General features: G+C 55.4%; 1 protein-coding gene across 1 annotated transcript; it reads left to right on the plus strand.

Annotated features, from left to right (window-relative positions):
• Positions 1-5,099: 5,099 nt before the first annotated feature.
• Positions 5,100-13,935, plus strand: AP1M2 (adaptor related protein complex 1 subunit mu 2). Its single transcript, XM_077767922.1, has 12 exons — positions 5,100-5,212; positions 6,127-6,283; positions 6,516-6,583; positions 8,216-8,346; positions 8,459-8,606; positions 8,703-8,826; positions 9,440-9,591; positions 9,673-9,744; positions 11,445-11,603; positions 12,560-12,685; positions 13,112-13,187; positions 13,585-13,935. The coding sequence occupies exons 1-12, from the start codon at positions 5,171-5,173 to the stop codon at positions 13,605-13,607; spliced, it is 1,278 nt and encodes a 425-aa protein (XP_077624048.1). The 5' UTR covers positions 5,100-5,170; the 3' UTR covers positions 13,608-13,935.
• The last annotated feature ends 1,483 nt before the right edge of the window (positions 13,936-15,418 follow it).

Here is a 15,418-nt window from a genome sequence, read left to right on the forward strand (position 1 = left end):
TGAGGGTTTCATGGGACAGAGTTTCAGTTTTGCAAGGTGAAATAAGTTCTTTTTTGTTTTTTAATTTATTTTTGGGAGAGAGAGGAGGGGGGAGATAAAGCGTGCATGGGGGAAGGGCAGAGAGAGAGGGAGACACAGAATCCAAGCAGGCTCCAGGCTCTGAGCTGTCAGCACAGAGCCCGATGCGGGGCTCGAACCCACGAACCGTGAGATCGTGACCTGAGCCGAAGTCGGACGCTTAACCGACTGAGCCACCCAGGCACCCCTTAAAATAGATTTTTTAAAAACATGGTGCAACACAGCTGTGACAGGGAAGCGTGGGACACTCAAGAGAGCCCGGGGGACAGACGTGACCTAGGCGGGTGGATCGGGAGGTCAGAGAGGGGCTCCTTCAAGAGGGGGCCTTCTTGCTGCTTGAGAAAGAGTCTGCGAAAGCACAAAGGGGCAGGGCGTTGAGCGCTGAGCAGTTAGGTGCCTGAGGAAAGAGAGAAAGAGAGAGAGGAACTGAAATTAAGGAAGTCAGTGTATCTGGGGCAGTGGGTTCAAGCAGTGGCTCGTGTGAGAGGTCATCATGGGTTGGTCCTGACTGTATCAGGCCGGGCAGCTTGAGGGCAACGGGAGCCATGGGGGATGTGAGAGTGAGGGAGCTGCGAGCTTCAGATCCAGCCCTCCAGGAAAGCGTGGAGAAGGGATTGAAGGGGGTGCCTAGAGGCAGAGTCTGGAGGGGAGGCTGGGGCAGGCTGCAGGCATCTAGGAGGAACTGGGACAAGGCCACAGCCCCTGGGGACAGGGGAGGTTCCAGCTGAGACGGGCCATCGGGCACACAGAGCTGCTCTGTTCTCTGACCCCACGGAAGCTTTTGGGTTCATGAATTTTTCAGCCAAACAGGCCTTGAGTTTCAGATTCTAGGGCTCTGGGCCCAGGCTTTTGGGTTCTATTTACTGCCTGAAAACATCTCGGGGACCCAGGAGAAGGGCCCTGGAGAGGCTGCGTGATGACAGGCTGGGGCCAGGGGCCGGCAGCGTCCGCAGTCCCCTTGGGTCACCTTCTGAGCAGGGGGCAGGTAGGAGAGGGGAATCCCCCTCGTTGGAGCAAAGCCATCGCTGACTTGCTTGGGTTTTCCATCGCTGACTTGCTCTCCTAACCTCAGCTTTCTGGTCTGTGGACTGGAGATAATAGGCGTCCCTAACTCAAAGCGTTGTTTCTAGGAGATTCCCCCACGGAAGACATTTAGGGCAGGGCCTGGGCACCACACAAGCGTGAGCTGTTGTTAGTGGTGGCAATACTCGCTTGCTTTAAGTTTATTTACTTCCTTTGAGAGAGAGTGGGGGAGGGGCAGAGAGAGACAGGGAGAGAGAGAGAATCCCAAGGAGGCTCCTCACCGTCAGCACAGAGAGCGATGCGGGGCTTGAACTCATGAACCCTGAGATCATGGCTAGAGCCAGGATAGAGAGTCGATCGCGCAACCGCCCAAGCCTCCCAGGCTCCCCGTTTAGTAGCAATACTTGCATCTGGGAATATGGCGGAGCGTCTGGGAGCGGGTCTTGAAGGCCCAGGCTCAGGTTCAAATTCTGGTTCAGCGGTTTCACGGCTGTGTGACCTTGGGCGAGTGGCCTCACCTCTCTGTGCTCCAGTTTCCTCCAATGTAAGAAGACAGGAAATGTCTTCCCCCCTCAGGGAATTTTCAGGAAAACCAAAGATGGGAAGGCTGGAGTCAAACAGTGATAAAATAACAAACTTGAAAAAACAAACTGAGGAAGACATCAAGAAGTGTCAGGAGTGGGGGTCCTGGGTGGCTCGGACGGTTCAACGTCTGACTCGTGGTTTTGGCTCACGTCATGATCTCATGGTTTGTGGGTTCGAGCCCCACATCAGGCTCTGCAGTGACAGCGCAGAGCCTGCTTGGGATTCTCTCTCTCTTCTTCTCTCTCTGCCCCTCTCCTGCTCTCTCTCTCTCTCACAAAATAAATAAACTTTAAAAAAAGGGTCTGGAGTGCTCAATGAACGTGCACTTCAACTATTGTCGCCGTGATCTTATCCACGTTAGACGCCAGCAGAGAGGGGAGTGGTAAGTTCTGATATCTGCTGCTCTAACCGCCCTCCCTCATGTCCCCTGTGGGAACCCCCCCTCCAAACCCAGGAGCTGATAAAAGTGTGGGGCTGGGTTTTTGGAAGGAAGGACGAAGCCTGCGAGAGCTGAGTGCCCCTCCCCTCCACCAGCCCCTTGGGGACCCTCCCACCGTTGAGCAGGATCAGTTCCAGTCGGGCTGAAAGTGAGTTTTCCCTTTCCTTCCCCAGCTCATCCGGTGAGGAGGTCAGACAGTGAAAGGGTCTGCAATCGTTAAGGAGCGGGCATCGAGGTAGGCCCTGTAGGCCGGTGAGCGAAGCCTGAAGAGGTGGCGCCAAGACTCTTATGCCCATTTAACAGAAGTGAAGACTGAGGCACAAGAGGTGCCATCACTAGCCCAACGCCTCAGAGCCAATTGTGGAGTCAGGTTTCAAAGCCACCACCTGTGTTCTTAACCGCTGCACAGTAAATAATGATAATGGTAATAACAACATCAGTAATAATAGCAGCAATAATAGCAGAAACTAATAACTGGCTGAGTGGTGGCTCCGTCCTGGGCCTGCCCTCCGCATAGCGGCCTAATGAGGAAAGTGCAGCTAAGTCTATTCACAGTCGTCCAAACAGGAATCCAGGGAGGGGAGGGCGAGGCCCGAGGCCACCCAGCCGGGTGGTGGCAGAGTCAGGACTTGAGCCCAAGCCATGGGTTCCAGAGGCCTCACGCTCTACCAGCACGTATAATTTTTTTTAATGTTTATTTTATTTCTGAGAGAGAGAGAGAGAGAGCAGGGGAGGGGCAGAAAGAGAGGGAGACACAGAATCCGAAGCAGGCTCCAGTCTCTGAGCCGTCAGCACAGAGCCAGATGTGGGGCTCAAACCCACAAACCGTGAGATCGTGACCTGAGTCGAAGTCAGACGCCTAACCGACTGAGCCACCCAGGTGCCCCTCTACCAGCACATATAAACAACAATAACAAAAAACAGTATTAGTACCAGCTTTATGCCAGCCTCTGCACCAGAGCTCTTTCTCTGGCTTGTTCCTGCTCATGAGGTCCGGGTGGGAAACCTCCAAATGCCAGCCCCTCCCCTGGTCTGTGTCACAGCCCCGCCTTCATTCTCTAACAGCTCCTAACCCCAGGCCACCAGTTCACTGGCCTTCAGAGTTCCCGTCATGATCAGAGATCTTGTTTTTTTTTCTCACCCTCCCTTGAAGAGAGCAGCGGAGTGGCTTTGCCCGTTTGCCGCCCATAGTGCCACCGAGGAAGCTGCTCAATAAATACCCACTGGCCGCGTGAACCCCCATCCACAGCACCAGCATCATCACTATAATGAAAGTGGCTTCTGTGTGTTCCGTCTAGCACACAGTAGGTGCTCAATAAATGTTCGTTGAGTGAAAATTTTTCTAATATAACCACAATAATACTGATCAGTTTCTTTTCTTTTTTTTTCTTTTTCTCTTAAAAAATTTTTTAATGTATTTTATTTTGAGAGACAGACAGAGAGTGAGCAGGGGAGGGGCAGAGAGAGAGGGAGACACAGAATCTGAAGCAGGCTCCAGGCTCTGAGCTGTCAGCACAGAGCTCGACGCGGGGCTCAAACCCACAAACCGTGAGATCATGACCTGAGCCGAAGCTGGACACTCAACCGACTGAGACACCCAGGTGCCCCTAGAGGGAACTTTTTATTATTTATTTATTTATTTATTAATGTTTTATTTATTCTTGAGAGAGAGAGAGAGAGAGAGACAGCATGAGCAGGGGAGGGTCAAAGAGAGAGGGAGACACAGAATCTGAAACAGCCTCTAGGCTCTGAGCTAGCTGTCAGCACAGAGCCTGACGTGGGGCTCGAACCCATGGATTGTGAGATCATGACCTGAGCCGAAGTCAGATGCTTAACCGACTGAGCCACTCAGGTGCCCTGATCATTTACTTTTCAACATTTTTTAATGTTTATTTATATATTTTGAGAGATAGAGAGAGTGGGGGAGGGACAGAGAGAAAGAGAGAGTTAATCCCAAGCAGGCTCCACTCTGTTAGTGCAGAGCCTGATGCAGGGCTTGAACTCACGAACTGTGAGGTGACCTGGGAGGAGATCAAGAGTCAAACGCTGAACCGACTGAGCCACCCAGGCACCCCTATCTTTTTAACATTCTATCAACCTCTTTTTAAAAATATTTTTAAGTTTATTTATTTATTTTGAGAGAGAGAGAATGGGGGAGGGTAGAGAGAGGAGAGAAAGAATCCCAAACAGGCTCTGCACTGTCAGTGCAGAGCCTGACTCAGGGCTCGAGCCCACGAACAGAGAGATCACGACCAGAGCTGAAGTCAAAAGTCAGATGCTTAACCAACTGAGCCACCCAGGCGCCTATCAACATCTTAGTGTCACATAGTAGGAGCTTTTAAATATTTTTGGAATGAATAAGAGTATGTTTAGGAATAATAGTAAAAGCAGCTACATTTCTTCTGCTTAGAATGCTACCCATAGTTCCCCAGTGAAGGAATTTACTAGTCAGGAAATATTTGAGTGAAAGAATAAATTAGTTAATAGTTATTGTATGAATGAATGATGATTTGGACGAATATTGAGTACCCAGTGTGGGACACTGGGGCACAGACATGAACAGGCAAAATCTCTGCCCTAATGGGGCTGCTATGCCTGTGGGAGAAACAGAGGACAGACTAGACGAATGGCTGGGTGGCTGGGTGGCTGGGTGGCTGGATGAATGGGTGGCTGGATGGACGGGTGGGTGGGTGGCTGAATGAGTAGGTGGGTAGATGGATAGGCAGGGGTGGAGTGGGCGGGAGGCCGGCTGGCTTGCCGGCTGGGTGGACGAATGGATGGATGGATGGTTGGTGTGGAGACTCCTCCCATCAGCACCCTTGGGTGCCAAGGGAGAGTGAGGCGGGGCGGCTCTCCGCTCCAAAGCCCCGCCCTGCAGCAGTCTTCGCGTCGGCCGACAGCGCCGCTCACCTGGACGCCTCCCCTTTAAGACGCACTCACCTGGGCTCTCACCTGCGCGCCGGCGCTTCCGCAGGAAGAAGGAAGCCGCGCCGCCGTCGCCTCCCGGCGCTCGCTCCCCGCCTCCCAGGTCCGCCGGCCGCCACAATGTCAGCCTCGGCTGTCTTCATCCTCGACGTCAAGGGCAAGGTAAGGCCGGAGCTGGGGATACGGGGGAAGGACAGGTGAGGCTGCGCTCCCCTGGACCCGGAGGCGGCCCCTCCTCGCAGGCAGCGAGGCTCCAGAAAGCTCCGGGCGAGTGGGAACACCCCTCCCCCAATCCCTGGAACTCGCAGGTCGAATCCCACCTCCAGTTTCCCAACCGCGTGCCCCGGGGCTCGGGGCTTTGCGTCTCTGAGCCTCAGTCTCCCTATCCGTAAAAATGGGAATAACAAGTCCCCACCCAGTAAGAATTAATACAACTCGATGAGTGTAAACTCCTTAGCACAGTAGCCCTGCTCCAAACATTAGGCATTATGTCAATTGAAATGATTTATGTCACCATCATCCACATGATTAATATTTGGGGAAGACAGCAGGGGCAGGGGACCTTCATTCTCCTTTGGGGCTGTCCCTTTCTGAAGCCCCTCTCGTTCGTCTTGTCATTTAATATCAACAAAAGCTGTGGTGGTCAAGGCTAGGGTGTTGGAGGACCACCTCTGTGCCGTCCTGGTTCTAAACCCTGGGCTAACCCACCTTAGGAAGCAGGTACTATTATTATTGACTGCTGATTGGCTGTCAGACAGAGGTATATGAGCTAACTTTCTCCATCCTTCAAACTAAGCGGATGATGGCGCACACCCCACAGTAAGAACAAAATCAGTTAGCAAACATCCAGTCTTTAGTAGGACACGGCCTGGTCCTCATGAACCACTCTGGACATGTTTGGTGTTGCTGTCATGCACCCATTTTACAGAAGAGGAGACTGAGGCACAGAGTGGCGGAGTCTTGCCCCTGCCCTTCACCCAGGAAGTAGGGTCAGAACCGGGCAGTCTGAAGCCCGTCCCCCTCCATGAAGGGTCCCAGATCCCAGCAGTGACCGCGCCTTCTCTGCTCACGCTTAGCCCCTGATCAGCCGCAACTACAAGGGCGATGTGGCCATGAGTGAGATTGAGCACTTCATGCCTCTGCTCATGCAGCGGGAGGAGGAGGGCGCCCTGGCCCCGCTGCTGAGCCATGGCCGGGTCCACTTTTTGTGGATCAAACACAGCAACCTCTACTGTATCCAGACCCTGGCTGGGTCCCCGGAGACCTGGGGTGGTGGCAGCTCAGGCCCAGAGAGGGTGCACTGAGACAGAAGTTGCACAGCACATCAGTGGTTCAGGTTGGGGGGGGTGGTGCGGGTTGGACAGAGATGAGGTGAGGGGGTGGGAGGACAGGGTGAGGTTTTAGAGTCTGTGCTTCATTGGAGACCTCCGAAATGGGGCCTTTTCCTTGACCTTGCTGCCCATAGTGGTAGCCACCACACTGAAGAACGCCAACGCCTCCCTCGTGTACTCCTTCCTCTACAAGACGGTGGAGGTAGGTTCTGGCTTCTCATTGTCCGCCTGTCCGCCTGTCTGTCCGCCCGTCTGTCTGTCCGTCTCACCCTTCTCTTGCAGGATCCGTCCTTCCTAGGAAGCTTTCCCCTGACCTCGCCCCATGGAAGCCCCATCTCTGTGTTCTCAGTAGCTCTTATGGGATCATCTCTCCCTATAGGGCAAGGACCGAGGGGGTCCCCAAGAGGGTATACTGCTCAAATCTGAGCCAGAGAAAACCGGGTTCCAATCCCAGCGCCGCCTCTTCCTGGCTGTGTCACCTGGAGCAAGTCACTTCTCTCTGTGTCTCTAAACTGAAGATTACAAGCCCTGCCGGGGAGGGGGGGGGGTGTACAAAGTAGTCACATTCATGTTTATGAGTGCTTAAAATAGTGCTTAGTATCCAGTAAGTGCTCAGTAAAGGTTTGGTATCTTTTTTTAAAGTTTGTTTAGTTTGAGAGAGAAAAGGGGGGGCGGACAGAGAGAGAGGGAGAGAGAACATCCCAAGCAGGCTCCATGCTGTCGGCACAGAGCCCGACACGGGGCTCGATCTCACAAACCGCAAAATCATGACCTGAGCCGAAGTCGGATGCTTAACTGAGTGAGCCGCCCAGGCGCCCCAAGGTTTGGCATTCTTGGTAGCATTAGCACTGTTCTAGTAAAATCACATAATAATTTGAGTGCTTGCTATTTGCCATTTTCAGTGACTGAGAAAGGGCTCAGTCAACACTTTTCAACCACCAAGGGCTATGTATCGCCTTGTCTCCTGCCAGGCAGCCACACATAACACAGGCACAGTCCCTGCCGGTCCCAAGGAGCTAACGGGCATGAAGGTGATTCAACAGGACATTATGAGAACCAGTGGCCAGGGTGCTAGACTCACCTTGATACTCAAGGGGGCAGGAGGGATGGTAGTGGCTTCACTGAGGAGGTGACATTGGAGCTGAGGCCTGCATGACAAGAATGTCCCAGGCAGAGGGGACAGCACATGCAAAGGCTCTGGGGTGAGAACAGAAAGTAAGCCAGTGGGGTGGGAACAGAATGGGGGATGGAGGGTTTTTCAAAAGTCAGGTGACTGATGGGGTCTCTGCCTCCTAATCCCTGGAGGCTCTGGACTTGGGGCCCCCAAGCCCCTAAAGCCCTGTGGATAGAATTCAGGGAATCCACGAGCTTAGCTGTATTTCTGTATAATGGGTTTCCCGTGTTGTCTTGTATACTTTACGCATTGGAAACCTTACTCTGTAAACCGCACCAGATACACAGAGTTTCATGGAGCNCACACACACACACACACACACACACACACACACACACTTCTGAGCCCTTCCCATCCTTCCTCCAGGAAGGCTTCCTGGACCTCCATGCCTCTGGGTTCCTACTTTGTGTTTTCCCCACTGTTTGCACTCAGCATGTTGCATTGTGTTGGTCATGTTGCCAGTCCATCCCCCCCACCAGACTGCTCCGCGAAGGCACGGACACTGTGGGCTTTGTTCGCCACCGATGTTCCGGTACTGGTATACAGTAGACACCCAAGAGCTGCTTGTTGAACTGCTGGCTGGATGAGTGGGGCCCAGCCCATGGTCCCAGTTGTGCCACAGCCACGCCCCTGTAGGTGTCTGTCCCCCCACACCCCCAGGTGTTCTCTGAATACTTCAAGGAGCTGGAGGAGGAGAGCATCCGCGACAACTTTGTCATCATCTACGAGCTGCTGGACGAGCTCATGGACTTCGGGTTCCCCCAGACCACCGACAGCAAGATCCTGCAGGAGTGAGTGGGCCGCGGGGGCAGCCACGGAGGGAGCCGCTCGTGGAAGGAAGTCAGGGAGGGCCAGGGAGGTGTCCCCGGGTCCAGCCACTTGTCGCCCCTGCCCTCCTGACAGGTACATCACACAGCAGGGCAACAAGCTGGAGACCGGCAAGTCGCGGGTGCCACCCACTGTCACCAATGCCGTGTCCTGGCGCTCTGAGGGCATCAAGTACAAGAAGAATGAGGTGTTCATCGACGTCATAGAGTCTGTCAACCTGCTGGTGAGCCCCCACACCTCTGCCCCCGTTCCTTCTGTGGCCTGGGGGCAGGGGAGGAGGCCCTATGCGTGTTGATCCCCCCATACTGTGCATCCTCAGGTCAATGCCAATGGCAGCGTCCTGCTGAGCGAGATTGTGGGCACCATCAAGCTCAAGGTGTTTCTGTCGGGAATGCCAGAGCTGCGGCTGGGCCTCAATGACCGAGTGCTCTTTGAGCTCACGGGCNAAGCACTTGTGTGCCCTCTGCTGGTCATGGCCAGTACTGCAGCTGCTGGCTCATTGGTGCAAAAAGTGGATACTGCCTGGCACAAATACAGTGGCCACAAAGACCAATCCCTGCCCTTGGGGAGCTGACATTTCAGGGGGAGGAGGAGACAGAATAGCATCGTATTAAAAACCTTGCCAGCGGGGCGCCTGGGTGGCTCAGTCGATGGGGTGTCCGACTCTTGGTTTAGGCTCAGGTCATGATCTCACAGTATGAGGAGTTCAAGCCCCGCATCGGGCTCCACGCTGACAGTGTGGAGCCTGCTTGGGATTCTCTTTCCCTCTCTCTCTCTCTGCGCGTCCCCTGTTTATTCTCTCTGTCTCTCTCTCTAAATAAATAAATAAACTCAGGGGGAAAAAAATGTAAAAACCTGACAGCAAGAGCCAGATTCCCTGGGTCCAGATCCCAGCTCTGCCCCTGGCCAGCTCAGTGACCCTGGGGAAGTTCCTTATCCTCTCTGGGCCTCAGTTTCCTTACCTGTAAAATGGATGTAATGCTAAGTCGTAGTCAGGGAAGATAAGGGCTTGAGAGCCTGTCCCAGACGCCCACGGTCACCTGCCCGCTTGGCTCCGAGTTTCAGGAAGCAAGAACAAGTCTGTGGAACTGGAAGACGTGAAATTCCATCAGTGTGTGCGGCTCTCTCGCTTCGACAACGACCGCACTATCTCCTTCATCCCGCCCGACGGCGACTTTGAACTCATGTCCTACCGCCTCAGCACCCAGGTGAGGCAGGGTAGAGCCCCACTGCAGGGGGTGAGAGGTGACCCTGGAGCCTTCAAGGACTCCCCCTTCTGCTGCCTGTAGGTCAAGCCGTTGATCTGGATCGAGTCCGTCATTGAGAAGTTCTCCCACAGCCGTGTGGAGATCATGGTCAAGGTAGGCCCGGGGGATCTGCCCCTCCCCAGTCACCAGCCTGACCTTCTCTCCCTCCCTCCCTGGCTCCTCGCTCCCCTCCGGCCACGCTGGTCTCCCGGCTGCTTCTGACACATGTCAGGCACAGGTCCCCGTGGGGACTTTGCACTGGCTGTTCCTTCTACCTGGGCTGCTGTTCCGGCAGCCAGGCCCCTGGCTTCGGCTCCCGCCCTCTCTCGCCCCCTCTGGCGTCTGCTCTATGACCTGTGTCAGCACTGCGTCTACTCCTCTGTGTGGATTTCTTTTCCGCAGTAAGAACACAGTGAGTTCTCAATAGCATCTAATAACTGAGCCTCTACTTTGTAAGAGAACCAAGCGACAAGAGGGAGGAGATAAAAGAGACTCTGCCACCCTTGGGGAGCTTGCTAGCTGCAGGTGGGGGGGGGGACGACACACAAACCATCAGCAAATACTGTCAAAACAGATCCCTCATCTGCCCTCTTCACACTGTCTTTACCGCATCTACCCTGGTCTCTCAGCTCCTGCCCTCACCCCCCACTGTTCCCCTAAAGGGCACCCGTGAGCACTGGAGTCTGGCTGTGTGTCTCTCTTCTGCCCAGAGCCTTCTATGGCTCCCACTTCACTGAGAGGAAAAGCCAAACTTCAGGCAGCCCACGAGACCCTAAAACAGTCTGCTATGTCCCCTCCCTCCCGCCTAGCTATACCGGCTTCCTCTTTGTTCACACCAGGCAAGGTCCTACCCCAGGGCCTTTGCACCAGTTGGGTTGTTCCCCTTCTTTGGATCACACCCCCTCCCCGCTGCAGATACCCACGTGGCTCCTCCCCTTATCTCCCTCGGGTTTTTGTTTTTGTTTTTGTTTTTTTTTGCTAAATGTCACCTCTTCAGAGGCCTTTCCTGATTCCCTTATCTAAAATTGCAACTCCCTGGGGTGCCTGCTGGCTCAGTTGGTGGAGAATATGACTCTTGATCTCAAGGTTGTAAGTTTGAGCCCCATGTTAGGTGTAGAGATTGCTTAAAAAGAAATCTTTGGGGAGCCTGGGTGGCTCAGCCAGTTGTGTCCGACTCTTGATTTCAGCTCAGGCCATGATTTCACGGTTCGTGAGATGGAGCTGTCTCTCTTAAAAAAATAAATCTTTTAACAATAAAAATAAGTAGGGGTGCCTGGGTCGCTCAGTCAGTTAAGTGTTTGACTTCGGCTCAGGTCATGATCTCACAGTTCGTGAGTTTGAGCCCCGCGTCAGGCTCTGTGGTGGCAGCTCAGAGCCTGGAGCCTGCTTCGGATCCTGTGTCTCCCTCTCTCTCTGCCCCTCCCCTCCCCCCTCTCTCAAAAATAATCAAACATTAAAAAGTTAAAAACCAAATGCCAGCTATCACATGATAACTGCTCTGTGACGGGCTAAGGGCTCTCATTATAGACTAGTCAAAGGTGTGGGACCCTTTCCAAATGGAAGGCACCAGGAATGCAGCTTCTGGGGTCTCCTGTGGGTGTGAACCCCAACTCTGCCACTTGTGGGCTGTGTGTCTCCAAGCAAATGCCGTAGCTTCCCCGCGTCTCCATAGTCTCGCCTGTGAAATGGGCAGGATGGTCGTTCCCACCTCGGGGGTGTGGAGGCTCTCGTGATGTGGGGGAAGGGCTCCCTTGCCGAAGATTTGCAGAACGCAGGGGTGAAGTCTTCACACCCCACGCCCTCTCCCCCGACAGGCCAAGGGGCAGTTTAAGAAGCAGTCGGTGGCCAACGGCGTGGAGATCTCCGTGCCCGTCCCCAGCGATGCCGACTCCCCACGCTTCAAGACCAGCGTAGGCAGCGCCAAGTACGTGCCCGAAAAGAATGTCGTCATTTGGAGTATTAAGTCTTTCCCGGTGAGTACTGGGTGTGGGTGTGGGGTCTGAGGCACCTGCCCCTGCTGCTTGAAAGTGCCAGAGAATAAGCCGGAGACCCGTGTAGGGATGCCCAGGCTTACCTTTTTTTTTTTTTTAATGTTTTTATTTATTTCTGAGAGAGAGAGAGACAGTGCGAGCAGGGGAGGGTCAGAGAGAGAGGGAGACACAGAATCCAAAGCAGGCTCCAGGCTCTGAGCTGCCACCACAGAGCCCGACGCGGGGCTTGAACCCATAACCGTGAGATCATGACCTGAGCCAAAGTCGGACGCTCAACCGACTGAGCCGCCCAGGCGCCCCATGCCCCTGCTTATCCTTTAGGGGTAAGAAAGCTGGCAACCAGGCCGGCGTGGGGGTTAAGCCCCCCACCTCCCAGGTCTTGAGGAAACCAGCCTGGGGTTCAAGTTCTTTGCCCTTGCCTCCCTGAGCCAGACAGCCTTTGGAAACCCACTTCCCTTCACGGAGCCTCTATTTGCTCATCTGTGAAACAGACAGGATCAGGTTATCCCCATTCTTGGGCTGCTGGAGGATCTGATCCGTCCCTGTGATCAGGTGAGGGGGGGGGGCGGAGGAGGTTCGTCGGGGCCTGGAAAACGAGAGGTGGTCGTGAGAAGCACTCAGACCAGGCTTTGCAGTTAGAAACTTCAGCTGTGAGGGGCCATCTGGGTGGCGTGATCTCAAGGTTGGTGGGTTCAAGCTCTGCGCTGAGCTTGGAGCCTGCTTGGGATTCTCTCTCTCCCTGCCCCTCCCCTGTCTGTGCGTGTGCCTGTGGTCTCTCTTTCTCCACCCCCCAATAAATAANCGGCGCCCCTTGGCGGGGAGCTTTTACTTTCATGTCTGAAATGGACAAAGAACAGAGCCTGCTTGGGGGCGGCTGTGAGGAGACTGTGGGGTTGTAGAGGCCTCTTGGTTTATCTGATGCCCCCATGTGCCCTCAGGGGGGCAAGGAGTACCTGATGCGTGCCCACTTTGGCCTCCCCAGCGTGGAGAAGGAGGAGATGGAGGGCCGGCCCCCCATTGGGGTCAAGTTTGAGATCCCCTATTTCACCGTCTCTGGGATCCAGGTGAGTGCAGTGAACAGGTGCGCCCTGTCCTTGACCTCAGTGGATTCCCCATTCTCCTGCCCCTTGGCTCGGGTTGCTTTTGTTCCCCAGCCAGTGTCACCTCACCTCTGTAGCCGGTCTGTGCCATCTCGCTCCCCCCGTCACTTGTTCACTGTTCACCCACCCGCAAGCCGTACACTGTTCCCCTGGCCGGTGACACCTGGTCCCCCCCAAAACCACGTGTGTCTGTTCCCTCACACCGCGCTCTTTCCCGCTGTCCTGGACCGCCTCCCCCTGCTCCCACCGCACATGCCAAACCTTTGACCCACACCGCGTCACCCCATCACCCCCCCCCAACTGTGCCAACACTGTTGCCCGAGTTATGTTACCCTCGCCGCAGCCAGCCTCTCCCCACAAGCCGGGCCACCTCTTTGCATTCCGTCTCAGGTCCGGTACATGAAGATCATTGAGAAAAGCGGCTACCAGGCCCTGCCATGGGTTCGCTACATCACCCAAAGTGGCGGTAAAGCAGCCGGGGCGCCCTGGGGCACTGGGGTCAAGGAGATCAAAAGGATGGTCCCGGAGCTTTGACCACGCTCCGGCTCAGAGGGCACCAAAATCCGGCAAGCCTGGCCCCAGGCCCACCCTGTCTTTATCCTCGAGCCACCCTGGGCCTCACTTGGCCCGTCTTTAAAATGGGGGCAGCTGCCGTTCTAGGGTACTGACCGGGTTTGGAAAAGAGAGGGCACGCATAGTACCCCCATCTGCACCTAGAAACAGGCTCGTTGCTATGGTTACCATCCCCGTGTTACAACCCCATTCCATGGGTTGATCATGGGTGTGGGGGGTGGGGGGGGTGGCTTTCTCTCTGTTCCCTTTCCCCAATTCTGAGATGGTGTCTGCTCATTGTTTCCCTGCAGATTATCAACTTCGCACGAGCTAGGAGAGAGAAGACGTGGGGCCTGGACATGGGGCCTTCCCTCCCCTCCAGGCCGGGACTCTAGACTTGAGAGGGAGGAAGATGGGGGACGTGTGTGAGGGAGAGCCCCTGACTTAGCCGTTTCTTACTCCCAGCACCCTCCCTGCCTTTCTCTCTACCCACAGGCTCCCCACTCCTCCAATTTTATATGAAGAATAGAGGGTCCTGAAGCCCCCCTCATGAGTGCCTTCTTGCAGTGACCTGCCTTAGGGGTGCTGGGGCCCCTCCTCCACAGCTGCTGAGCCCAGAGGCCACCCTGAGTTTTAGGATGGTATTAAAAAGAATGAATCTGGCTGCTGTGTATATTCTTGGCTGGGGACTGGCAATGCCAGGGAACCCCCCCCGAAGTGCTGGGATGGGGGTGGGCAACGTATCCACTCCTCGGTGCCCCCGTGGGGGCATTTCTGGGCCCGTGCATTTGCCCAACTCCCTCACTGGACCGCAGGCTCCAACCCCGCTCCGACACCACCGTCAGTTCCCCTTGCGGCCTCCAGAGGGCGCCTGTGAACTTCGAACTCCGGTCGTGGGTCTCGACCTTCCCACAAGCTTTCCCGTGTTAGAAGTAAAAGTCAAGAGCTCACCGCCCAAGCGTGGTCTGCACTACCCCTCCCCTCACTGAGCTGCCCCCACCTTCTCCCTCTCTCCTGCCCCAGACCTCAGGCTTCCTGTGCACGAGTGGGCTCCCACCTCGGCCTTTGCGGCTCTAATGCCCTTCACCTGGCATGCTTTTCCCCAGTGACACGGCTCCTTCCCTCCCCTTTCAGGTCGCACATGTCACCTCCTCAGGGAGGCCCTCCCTGACCTATTTCAAACGGCCTTCTTTTCCCAAGAGATTATAACTTACCCGTTTTATCACCTCCACAAATTTTACCATCCTCAAAAGATTTAATTGTCTTCTCCCGGCCTAAATGGTGGGGGCCCCGCAGCAGGAACCACCTAGCTGGCTCGCTCTCCAGTTGGGCGCCTGGTACACAGAAGGTGCTCAGTAAATGTTTGAATGCAGGCATTTGCAAGAGCCGCCTCCGACCTCAACTCTCGCCTCCCAGGCTCGTGCACGTGGCGGCTGCGGCTGGAGCGCGAACTTTTGTCCTCGCCGCAGCACTTGCTGTGCCGGGTCTGGCTCAATCTGAGCCGGAACGTGATTCCTTCTCACCCACCCCGGCCCCCCTTTTATTTTCTTGACGGTGCTTAACGCCCTTTAAAATTACGTAGTTGCCTGAATGTGCGCTCCCCAGCGCCGAAAACGGTTCCGGCACACAGTGAGTGAGTGAAATAAAGCCCTCTGAACCTAGTAAGCGCTAATAAATGCTTATCGCGTGACTCAGTGGTGGAACCTGGGACTGGGCTGCCCCAGCCCTGCCTCCCCTCCTCCCACAGGTGCCGAGGTCCCGAAGCAGCCCGCGCTACCCTGCCCCTGACCTTTCTCCCCCAGGTCAGTTAAACCGGCCGTCTTTCCCGCCCGCCCGGCGAGTTTGAAAACCGAAAACCCCGCCATTAACCAGCGGTCCACCGGTCGCCGAGGCTCAGCCAATCAGGAGCGGCACCGCCCAGACCGCAGCGACGAACTCCCCCGGAGACGCGTTGCCATTGGCTGCCCTGGCCGCGTGGGCGGGGCGCTGCCAGGTCGCGCGCCGGGCAACGCGGCTGGGCTACAGTGTAGCGAGTTCATAAGAAAACAAATCTGCAGCGTTCGGGGCGGGGTCTCACGCGCGCTAGCTCCGCCCCCTAGCGGCCAGCTCGGCGGCGGCGGCGGCGGCAGCTCAGGGCAGCCCCCG

This window comes from Crocuta crocuta, unplaced genomic scaffold, assembly GCF_008692635.1.
Source record: "Crocuta crocuta isolate KB4526 unplaced genomic scaffold, BGI_CrCroc_1.0 scaffold115, whole genome shotgun sequence".
Lineage (NCBI taxonomy): Eukaryota > Metazoa > Chordata > Mammalia > Carnivora > Hyaenidae > Crocuta > Crocuta crocuta.

Excerpts from the sequence above, each read along its gene's own strand:
- AP1M2 (XM_077767922.1), top strand. The coding sequence starts at position 5,171 with ATGTCAGCCTCGGCTGTCTTCATCCTCGACGTCAAGGGCAAG. Across the intron at positions 8,347-8,458 it reads GACAGCAAGATCCTGCAGGA|GTACATCACACAGCAGGGCA; the intron begins GTGAGTGGGCCG and ends CCCTCCTGACAG. Across the intron at positions 8,607-8,702 it reads TAGAGTCTGTCAACCTGCTG|GTCAATGCCAATGGCAGCGT; the intron begins GTGAGCCCCCAC and ends GTGCATCCTCAG.